This window comes from Helicoverpa armigera, chromosome 17, assembly GCF_030705265.1.
Source record: "Helicoverpa armigera isolate CAAS_96S chromosome 17, ASM3070526v1, whole genome shotgun sequence".
In the NCBI taxonomy this organism is placed as follows: domain Eukaryota; kingdom Metazoa; phylum Arthropoda; class Insecta; order Lepidoptera; family Noctuidae; genus Helicoverpa; species Helicoverpa armigera.
In genome coordinates, this window is record NC_087136.1 from 10319921 (window position 1) to 10331860 (window position 11940).

Below are 11940 nucleotides of genomic sequence, written 5' to 3' on the forward strand. Positions count from 1 at the left end.
TCCTTGCTAATCGAAAATCTATAGGTACTTCTATAGGTACTAATATAGTAAAGCGGAATCATTTTTTTGTTTGTTTGGACACCAAAGGCTCCGAAACTATGGAACCGATTTGAAAAATTCTTTCACTGTTGAAAAGCCAGACTATTCACGAGTAACATTGATCCGGTTACGGGTAGAAGTTTCGCGGGACGTGGTCGAAACCGGGCGGGAAAACAGCTGCTAGTACCTATATAATAGTTTTATGCGAAAGTGAGTATTTTTTAAAAGTACCTATTTACACTTGAATGGTAAAAAAATGCATTGATTTACCTAGACTAGACTAGACCTTTTTTATCCAGGTGCTAGATTTCCTAAAATGCTAAGAATTTCGTGCAAAATATAGTCTCGTTTATGTGGGTACTACAATAAGTATAACCGATATCTGAATTTGGCTTTGGTATTCTTTCCGCTATCGTATGATTTATGCTTATTTATATTTCATTTTATAGTGCATAAATATTACAAACATTATCTATTGTGTACTTATCCCTATAGCATTACCATCACAGCACTTATGGGAATGACCCAAGACACGGTTAAGTGGCTGTTAAGCCAAGCAAAGGGTGTTTGAGAGGTTTCAACCGCAATATGTAAATCTGAGTTTATGTGGTAGTGCAGCGTTTACATTGCATAAGTAGGTACAGAGATGTATGTATAAATAGGTAGGTCTAGGTAAAGGGTATGTAGGTAGGGATATAATAATATGCTTTCTGATTGTACCTACTTACTGATACTCAAGCCATAGATGGGTACGAACTAGACAATAGAAAACGGTTAATGTTTGATGCTAAGTATTAAGCACTTCATTCATATTACTAATTTTATTCTCTCAAACAATAAGCTGTTAGCTTATTGCTGTAAGTCATGCTATAAGAGTAATAGGTACTTGTTAATACTGAAGAATGTTAAAGCGACCACCGCTCCATGATTCGATTCCAATGCAACACGAAGGTAAGTTACTTTTCTCACTCTCAGAACTCCTACAAATAAAATTGACAATGACAGCATCAGGCTGCAGGGCAGGGTGTATACTTCTAAAAGTGATAAAATTATTTAAAATATGTATGTACAATTTTATTATTTAATTTTTTTATAACCGAAAGTTGCTACTGGATATACTAAACTGGCAACCCAAATAACAACTTTTAGTAGAATCAAAGTACTCCAAAAGTGGCAATACGACAATTTTCCTGTCACGCGTCAAAAAATCTTCGAAACATCTCAGTGCCTGTGATAAACAACAATTGAGGCTAATTACTACAACAAATCAGTTGAAATTGTGTCTCACACCCACGCCATAGATACAGACGGTCGTTTTCAAACATAAACAACGTGTTTCTAGCACGACCGGCTTCTCGTGTGATGTGCAATAGTTGAAAATCCACGCGTTATGGCATCTGGTTCTAAAAATGATATAGTTAATAGATTGCTTAACGTGAGGCTGGACGACGGGGGTGGAGGAGATGAGCTGCCGCCGCAGAACATGCTGCCGTCGAACCAGCAGGCGCGGCAGCTCGGACAGATACAGGAGGAGGAGAACGGGCAGGTGATCGAACCTCACGCCTCGTCCTCCGCGATAGAGAACCTACAGCCAATAAACAACACTGGCGGCCGCTTACACAACTGGCAGGCGACAAAAACCACAGTCAAAGAAAGATTATCGTTCCTCTTTAACAATGAGATTTTATGCGACGTGCATTTTATCGTTGGCAAAGACGCAAATCAGCAGGTGATACCGGCGCACAAGTTTGTGTTGTCTGTGGGGAGCGCGGTGTTCGATGCCATGTTCAACGGAGTGCTAGCAACTAAGTCTGATGAAGTTGAGTTACCAGATGTGGAGCCAGCTGCGTTCCTACACTTACTAAAGTTCCTATACTCGGACGAGGTGCGGATTGGTCCGGAGAGTGTGATGACAACGTTGTACACCGCTAAGAAGTATGCCGTGGCTGCGTTGGAGGAGCACTGTGTAGATTTCTTGAAGAGTAACTTGGGTACGGACAATGCGTTCCTGCTGTTGACGCAGGCGCGCTTGTTTGATGAGCCTCAGCTGGCTGCGTTGTGTCTGGAGATGATAGATAAGAATACTGCTGATGCATTAAATGCTGAAGGGTTTACGGATATAGATCAGGATACACTTAATGCTGTGCTGGAGAGGTATGTTCACTTTTATTACTACAAATACAACCTGCTTTACATGTCTGCTCTATTCTTTATATTATAAGTCATGTAATCTTATTGTTATTGATAGAAGTAGAATCCAAATGTTTTTCTCTTTATTTCCTCTCAATCACCTCTGTTTCATGGACTCTTATCATATTTGCTCAATCATATTAATATTAAAAACAAAATACGAAACCAGAACTGACATGTTATTTATGGAAAAAAATACAATAATTATTCATCAGGCCGCTTAATTTTAAATTGTGATGACTTCAATTTATTGTGTTGTGGTGACAATTATCATAAAATATTCAGGAAATCGGGTCACTTGACCAAACACATAGCATTTTAAGAATACACTGTACTGGGTAGATGATAAAGAAGTTTGATAAAAAAATTGGCAATCTTATATGACAGTTTTAAATAAAATTGTAGATGGCTTTTATCTATCAGAAATTATATGACTTCCTGCACATCTAAAATTCTAAATACCTAGTCAATAGTTATGTAAAGTGTCTGTGAAATGATCAAAACAATCCTAGTTTTTATTTATGTGTTGTAACATGTGTGGTATCTTATCCAATAAGAAATGCTTTGCCTTTCTCAAATTCAAATCACTTTCAACAAAGTCAAATTTTTCTAGCACACCTAATCAAAACAAAAGATGCTTGTAGTTACTAGCTGATTCTAGTATGACATTGAAAGTCCAAAAGATAGTATAAAAATCACAACAAAAATATCATGTGTATCAATAAAAAATAAAAATAACCTGACCGACTTTCAAAAATCTGATAAGATTCCTCCAATGTTATAGATTATCATTGAAAGATAAGTGTATTTTGAGTATTTGTAATCATTACTAGTAAATACTGATAATGTAAGAAGGTTGTTGTCAACGTGCCAATTCTTAGCTACGTGTTGATGCCAGAAATTATGTATGTTGAACTTTTTGTATACACTTGTGTTTATCATGCTGCTTGTTTACGTGGCTGTAGGGAGACCATGTAAGTTATAGGTTCTTCTTTGCTTTATTTGAAAATAATTTTTGTTTGATCTTGTGGAAACATGCAGCTTATTCTAAATGACTCCAAATACAGGGGAAGGCTGGAAGGAATAAAAAAGGGAAAAAGGTGGTGCCTAGTCTGGGCATTATATCAAGTTGTCTTTTAGAAATAACACAAAAATTAACTAGGTACATTTTCTATGACCAAACTAATAATAATGACACATGCTGTATATAAACTTGTTTATAAATGTGTCGGAAGGGCGGAGAAACATCATCAGAATGGCACTATTGTCCGACATCAGTTAGGGTAATCGTACAAAGAGATAACTCAAAGAAACTCAAACAAACTCAAAACTCAAACGTTTATTCAAATTAGTCAGAACAAAAGACAGCCCCCAAAACGCCCGCCCTTCGCCACTTCCTATGTGTTTTGGCTTGGGGAGAAGAAGTGGCGGAACAAACTCCCCAGCAACACATGTCTGTCTGTTAGGTTAGAAGAACCTTTACACTTTAATTTCAAAAGACACTTTACACACTTTACAATATGGATCTACAACGGTACTACAACACTAGGCAATAACACTAGGTACACTAGACGTGACGTAAGGCAGTTTCGAGATGTGCGCAGCGCGACGACTCGACCAAGCCTGAGCTCCGTCGACGCCACGCCGACCACCACTACTCTGTCAAGCGCGCCAAAATGTTGTTTCACCGGATACGCCACCAGAGGGCGCGCTTGCGTGACGTTTAGTGTCCGTACTAATGACAGTCTCCGACAAATGCAACATTATTTCTTTGTTTTTTTCTCCTAGGTGTTATGTGCCAATATACACAACTATAAATGATGTTCATTTGTTAGACACTGCACTTAGTTTCACTAAGATCAAAGTTTGCTGTCATGATTTTGTAAATAAATCTAGGTATAAGACGTTATTCTTTATTAAATATCTTCGTCTAGTTCGAGTATCAAGCGTAGCTTTCTCTCCCTGTGTGCACAAGGCATTAGATCTATTAGCACTATGGTTAACGCTTTCCTGGTACATTTGGTGTTAATTTTATTAGTGCTGTCTATTCATATCCTCTCACTAGAGTTCCGAAACAGAATGACAAAAGTGGACACACGTGGAAGCATTTCCTACCTGTGTATTTATTTAAAAAATAAGATAGCTAGAATGGGAGAATTTGTCATAGCTTCTATGTATTAGCAGTTTCTCGCGTCTTCATTTACTATCTTCCTTCAATGAAAGGCTTTTATCTCCATCAGTTCAAAACTGTTTTACCGCGAATGCGTATCAAACAAACTCCCATTTGCATCTATACTTAATAGTAAGGATTTAAATAAACGAAATTCTACTGTTTACTGAGTTCGAATGGAAACCAGACTTGTTTGGATACAAAAGTGAAGTAGTAACGAATTCATGGAATCGATCGAAACATGTCTGAGAATTTCTGAAGAGCTTCTTGTTTATGTGCATTCTGTTTTCCTTGTTTTGACTTTAATACTTCAATTCTTAATGACCACTAACAGTCATTGTATGTTTTAGTTTTTCCGCATACCCGTTATTAACTAGCAGGGATATGATTACGAATAGACGCTATCATTGGTGTCTATTTTGTTATAGTCTCCTCATAAGATTAAAATATCTTCCTGATAACGCCCATACATCTCCAAAATTACTTAGTGTGACCTGTATGATACGAACACATGACCGACATATTAAAATTTCTATCTCCATCTTCCCAGAGACACACTCCGCATCAGAGAAGCGAAAATATTCTCAGCTGTCCTGCGCTGGTCAGAAGCCGAGTGCATACGACGACAGCTGCCCGTCACACCAACCAACCAAAGAATGGTCTTAGGCCGAGCCTTCAACGCCATACGATTCCCCTTAATGTCTGTAGAAGAATTCGCCATGGGGCCTGCCCAAAGTGGTTTACTAGACGACCGAGAAATGGTGCAATTATTCCTGTATTTTACCGTTAACCCTAAGCCAAATGTGGGGTTTCTCGACACTCCCAGATGTTGTATGACTGGGAAGGAGTTGACGGTGAATCGGTTTCCCCAGACGGAGTCGAGATGGGGCTACAGTGGGACTACGGACCGGATCCGTTTTACGGTTGATCAGAGAATCTTTGTAGTTGGATTTGGATTGTATGGATCGTATTTTGGACCGACGGAGTATGAGGTGCACTTACAGGTTAGTTACGCTTCTTATTTTCTTTTTATTGGTTGTAAAAATAACATGGAACGATAAGGTCCATATCAAAGTAATCTAGGCAACTGGCAAGTATGACTTGCAATCGACCATGAAGGGTAAAATAGGCAAAAAAATATACAAAACATCACGATTCTTGTAAAACCCGTAAAATATTTCTTTTAACATATTATAGTTTTCAGTATTTCTTGTTAAAGACTTTTCTTTAGTCTATTGTTGAGCACAAAGCTTATATTTACTGCCAAATCTAAGAAATATTACGAAATAAGTAGGTAAACATACACTTTATCCTAGTTCTGGTCAATTGCCAATATCCTATTTACATTAAGATTGTCTTTGTTTTGATGAAATATTGTGTGTTTAGATAACGTCTTAGGAATACTAAAAGGTTAGACTATATTTAGAACTATTCCATCTCATGCAGTGTATGACCTTTCCGCTAAGTGGGGCCTAGGAATAGAAGTCGTTGGAGTGAACGAAAATATAGTTTATGACACTATCTTTTAGTTTCAAATACTAAGGTTTATCATAATATGTAGATGCGATAAGCTTCTGCTATGGAGAGTCAAGGGGAAATAAAAAAAAAGAAATATTTTAAATGTTGACTATGATAAAAGAAAATATACTATGATACCTTACCTATGTATATCTTGAGAATAAGCGACACTGTTGTGTGTTAAGTTGCAGGTAATTTTCTAAATTCGTCCGTTTAAGACATAGTGCACATCGACATACTTATTTAAATGCAACTAGAGTTTGCTCTTAGAGGAATTTTCGAAACGCTTCAAAGAGTCCAGGAGAGGCTTTCACGAAAATTATTATTGTTAGTACTTTAATTGAGAGGCCTTATTTAGTTTAAATAACGTCATATTCCAGATAATCCACCTAACAAACAAGAAGGTATGCGGGTCTAACACCACCACGTTCTGCTGCGACGGCACGGACGACACGTTTCGCGCCATGTTCAAGGAGCCAGTCGAGATACTGCCCAACACCTCGTACATAGCTAGTGCTAAGCTAAAGGTAAGTTTATTTCTATAAAAAGTAAAAAGTTTTAATGTTTGATTGCACGTGCAAAGTCTTGCTTATGCTTATCCTTATGATTGATCGCCCCGAGCTCTTCCAATGACAAGACAAATAATATTTTTAACCAAGACTTGAGCTTTACAAGGCTGTACAGGCTGTCATGTCTGCCGCCAGTCTAATCAAAGGGTATCGGGTTGAGGAGGTCAGATAGGCAGTCGCTGTAAAGCATTGGTACTCAGCTGAATCCAGTTAGACTGGAAGCCGACTCCAAAATAGTTGGGAAAAAGGCCGGGAGATGATGATGACTTGAGCTGCACAAGATGTAGTGAAGCATATGCTTAGCTATGCTGTATATAGGTATTTACCGAGTAATAATTAAGCTGTAGTGTATATGCCCCAACTTTAACTTGCATTTTTACAATTTTTTCTCTTATACTTACTGCTCATAATATGTATAGCTTATGCTGTATATAGGTACGCTTTTAACATTCTCCATAATACCTTGACTGCTCCTCAAACGTATAAAAATAACTACATATTGAAATGATTTGGGAATAAAAGAAAACTGTGTACCAGAACTGAAAATACTTATTTGTCGTAGAGATAATATCAATGAAGTAAGTGCATTTTTATCAGTTATGAAAAAAAATTGAATCTAAAAATAAATTTCTCATTAAGGTAAGGAAAAATGTTGTCTAATTATTAATTTAGAAAAAGACTGATACACAATGTTTTTCTTTAATTCCCAGATTGTGAAGAAATCGCTTCAGGCCGGCAAAAGCAAATCGCTTACAGTTACCATTTACAGTCAAAATAAAAAAAGTCCCGACGAAAAAGGTTGCTTGTTCATAAAAGTCAGTTCGGGGCGGCGTCGCGAAGCGTCCGTGATAAAAAAGGGCCAATATGTTGTCTTTGGGTCGAAAGCGATAATTTTTAAGTAAATTGTTATACGAGGTGAGGGTTTCCTAGTAGAAATCTTCAGTTTTCGTCACGCTTTTATTCTTGATTTTTGTGCATGTGTGTTTAGCTGAAGTATTGAGACGTTTCTTTGAGTTACATGCTTCAACTCACCCAAACCATAGCCAGCCAGCCAACCATAGGCGATTTGATAACTGAAAATGGTTCGGTTATCGTTATAATTAAATGGTGCATCTAGCGCATAGTGCATCTATAAAGTCTTTCTCTCGCAGTCATTAACCTCACTTGAGAGTGACAGAATCATGTTTGAGCAGATCTCTAAGTTGAGTAACGTTTCAGTATTCGGTTGTTAGTGTTCTTAATTTATAAAAGAGGTTGATTAAGTTGCGTCATTCTAGGTCATGCTGGTTTCTTCATAATTTTGTTACAAAATGCACTTAGTCTCATTTTAATTGTAAATTGTAGTGCCATAGTCACTTTCCCAGGTTACCTATGACTGAGATGTTGCGTTTTTGCGACTTTTATTTCTGTGAACTGCAAAATGATTGTTTCTGAATGTGTCATTGTACAGTCAACTTCAGGTCAGTGGTAACAGTTTTATAGGAAAATCGTACTTATTACTATTGAGTTGAGGTGCATGACAGTTGCCACTGATGTGCAGTCTACCGTATATACGTGTCTACATGAAATCAAAATCATGCCGTTATCTCAAACAATTTGACAACAATTAAACCAATTTTACTCAATCTGTATATTTCTTTTCCAGGGTACGGATTCCTACTACGGCACGAAGGGTCTTCGCCGTGTAACAGTGGATTGTAACAACGGTGAAAAAGTAGTCTTTCAATTTTCTTACGCGGCCGGTAATAATAATGGCACATCTGTCGAAGATGGCCAAATACCGGCCATTATTTTCTACATATAATCCCACCTAAACTCTGGCAACATTTATACAGACCAGTGGTTACAATTTTTGTGCTAGTAACATTTATTTGAGGCTGGCAACTGGAGGTTTTATTAAAGCCTTTTTGGTTGTTGGAGGTGTTTAAAAAGGTTGCGGTGTTCTATTTATCAATGATGGTCGATGATAAAAAAGGCTCTAATGAAATGAGTTTTTAATGTTATATTTTAACATCGAGATTCGTAGTCTGAAGCTGAATTCGTGTTTGCTTAGTTACAACTTTACTGATTGTCATTTTTTTATCAGTTATAGATGTCACCGTATGACTTATTAATAGAGTTTTACGACGGATGGAATCCGTTCGTTCGCTAATAATTTTACAAACTACCTAAAATGGATGCTATAATTTCTAGCTCTTAATTTTGGTTCACTTATGATCTTACATTATAAAATTATTTATGGACATTTTCACGGTGACATTTATAAGTCCATTAACCGACCGAATATCAAGTGTCTCTTGTAATTAAACACCTTCATGAAAATAGATTAGACGTACATAATATTACAATACATTTCTAACTTAATAATAGTACCTAGATACATTGCAAAACCCAAACAGTGATTTTATCAAAACATATCAAATTATGTATCAGAATTAAGTTTATAATTACACAAACCAATAGTCAACATCAAATATTTATATTTCAAATAGCCCTTGCAGGCTCCTATGAAACGTCACACTAGTTGCACGGTTCAAAAAAGTTGGTCTCATGGAGAAGAGCCGGCAAGAAACATCATACCAAATTTTGTATCTGTAATTTTTACCAAATCTCCAGCGTAAACACATTCAAAACTAGTAAAAAAGGAATTAAAATAAAACTACCGTAGATTTTAGTTAGTCACAGTGTTGCCAATAAAAAATGTGTTATTCTTCTGATATTTCTACTATCATATTTATAAAAACTCCCTAAAAAATTACACGATAAAAAGTGTGTAAGTTTTGGTACTGAAATTAGACTTATTTCAACATTTTTATTAATAGACCTTTTTCTTCTCGTCACTTAAAAGTTGCCTAAGAATCGAATATAGTATTCATCTGGATTAAATAGGAAAATATAATTTTATACGGCAACATTAACTTTTCAACTCGCCTTGTGTAAAACGCGTAATCGCTTATAACGCCCCTTTTGAAACAATATTTTTGAATTCCCAAATGGGAGAATTTAAAAAGTTTTAAAAGGGGCTAAATAAATCATTATGAACGAAATTTTGTAGTAGTATAGGTAAACCTTTGTTGTGAAAAGTGAAGTTTGTACGGACCCATCAACTTACCTCGATCTGTCAAGTTTCTTCAATAGATTTTCAACCTTATCACAATAGTGGAAGGTTTCGATTCGATTCGATCTGAGGTTAACCTGCTCTTTACTTGTGTGTCTAAAGCTATCACACATATGCGAACCTCTCTTTTCATTGCAAAGAAAATTATTATATAAGTTGAGTGAGACTTGAATGGGTATAGTAAATAACTGCCAATGTATTGACGCTTCAACCGAATTAAGCGGTATTTATTACTATTTTAATACTGAAATAAAATCATTTTGAAACTTTCAAGTCTTACTTGAAGGCCTATTCACAAATAATAGTTTTTTAATTGACCATCAGCATATAAATATTTCTAACTAAGAATTTTACCCACGATCTCATCTATGAATCAACCATTTGAAACTTTTCACCCATAGTAAAACCAAAAGAGTTCCAGTACCGTAATGTCTCTAAACAATTTTTTTATTGTTGTGAGTAGGCCTTAAAATCTCCCTTTTTATAGATAAATCTGTGATAGGCTTGGGAAAGAATGGAAAGTGAATAGATATTGGATTATTTGTTTGTACGGTAGCTAATTTTTGTGGGGCCATCAATGTAAGCATCAGAATCGCTGTAACTCCTCGTATATTTTCTCAAAATACATATAGAGTTGCTACCAGCTACCATTAGTTTCAACAAATTGATACCCAGATTTTTCCAGTGTGAAGAAACTGTGCAAAAGCATTGAGGATTTTTTGCAAAGAGTTTCTACCTTTAAATCGATTTCAACAGTTGGTAACGACTAATGGTAGGTGGTAGCAATTAGATAGCAACTCTAGAATATATAAGGAGTGACACTGATTCTGATAATCACCAAAAGATCAATGTGGTCTTTTCTATAATCGCGAGTGAGATGGTTGTTCTTTTAAAATGAATCTTATTAGCTTTAGTTAAGTTGCTTTATTTATTGTTATGACTTTGATCGCAAAAATAAGTCTGTTGATAAAGGTCGATAAATAATTCAAATATTTATGTTATATAACTAAAAGTTCCTTTTTCAAAATGGAAATCGTTTTTTTCAACAGACTATAATAATACATGTATACAAACTATATTTTAATTTATAAAACTGATCAAAATATGTTTTCTAAAATATTATTTAGCTTTATTATATGTTCGGGGTTTGTATGAAGAGAGTTTAAATAGAAGGTTCTAGACTGGTGAGATCTTTTATAGGGAAAAATGGTATCAACTTGATGTTACAAAGAATATTTTTTATTTTTTTCAAAAAGTTACAAATGAAGTCGTATTGTTTTGTCTTGATCATTTTGTAAATCGTAGTAGTTTTTTTGAATTGGTAATTTCTAGTCAAATTGAAAACGTTTGAATATATGGTAGATATGCGCTATGAAAAATCAGGCCCAAAAAATATATTCGTAAAGAAAAGAATCGGTAAATCTTTTATCTTTCTTCTCTTTATTATTAACTGGCAACAAAGAAAATTTAACACGTGACACTAAAAAAATAAGGTTATTGATCTCATCTCATGAAAAATACAAAATTTTATGCATCCCAGTAGTGCCAATCTACCTATAATTTTGTTTAGTAGCCAAATTACTGTCTGAAAGTATGATAACTTTGTATATAATTCTGTCTCTAAACGTTTATGATTCTTCCAAAATTTTTATAGTTATCGGCACGAATCTTAAGCTCTGACCTTCACCTGCGCAGAAGTAATTTATTGAGTCCCTTTTGTGGTATGAAGTGAGGCGCGGGGGCGGGCTAAAGCGGTGATTGTTCCGCAGTGCATCGCGTCACAGCCGTCACTCAGGATAGGTTTTTTTTTTTTGTTAATAAATCACTTCTGCGCGGATGTAGGTCAGTCAGAGCTCAAGATTCGTGTCGATAACTATACACTTAGTTATGTTAGTATTATGTTACAAGCGACTTGTCAAAGTTTATCTAATTTTAAACCTTATTGTGTTTGTATAAAGTTTGTTTTAGAATGCGTGGGAAGCGAATGCAGGAATTGAGCTGTGTTTGTAGCTAGGCGTAAGAAGTGTATCTAAATGAAACAATATTTTGTATAGAGGAACTGATGTTGGTTTAGATGTCGTCAATAAATAATAACAATGTATTATTGGAGTTTTATTTTCGCTTTTATTACATTTTAGACTCACGCTGCACCTTTTAACGTTAACCAAACCATTTTCGAGTGTTTAATCGCCAATTTGACCAATGTGAGGCAAGTAGGTATACCTATGGTTGGTTATGCTTTGGTTATCGATATAGTTAAACGTTGCAACTGAGTACCTATGAATGACATTGAGGCTCATCTTGCCGTAGAAAATAAATTATAAATTTGAAGGTCT

The 11940-nt window shown here is 35.7% G+C and overlaps 1 protein-coding gene across 1 annotated transcript; it reads left to right on the forward strand.

The window, feature by feature from the left end:
- Positions 1-1191: 1191 nt before the first annotated feature.
- On the forward strand, positions 1192-11705 carry LOC110379071 (BTB/POZ domain-containing protein 2). The gene is made up of 4 exons (XM_021338575.3): positions 1192-2193; positions 4950-5403; positions 6298-6444; positions 8132-11705. Exons 1-4 carry the CDS (start codon positions 1430-1432, stop codon positions 8288-8290), a joined length of 1524 nt encoding a protein of 507 aa, XP_021194250.1. The 5' UTR covers positions 1192-1429; the 3' UTR covers positions 8291-11705.
- Positions 11706-11940: the final 235 nt, after the last annotated feature.

Excerpts from the sequence above, each read along its gene's own strand:
- LOC110379071 (XM_021338575.3), top strand. The coding sequence starts at position 1,430 with ATGGCATCTGGTTCTAAAAATGATATAGTTAATAGATTGCTTAACGTG. Across the intron at positions 2,194-4,949 it reads CTTAATGCTGTGCTGGAGAG|AGACACACTCCGCATCAGAG; the intron begins GTATGTTCACTT and ends CCATCTTCCCAG. Across the intron at positions 5,404-6,297 it reads AGTATGAGGTGCACTTACAG|ATAATCCACCTAACAAACAA; the intron begins GTTAGTTACGCT and ends GTCATATTCCAG.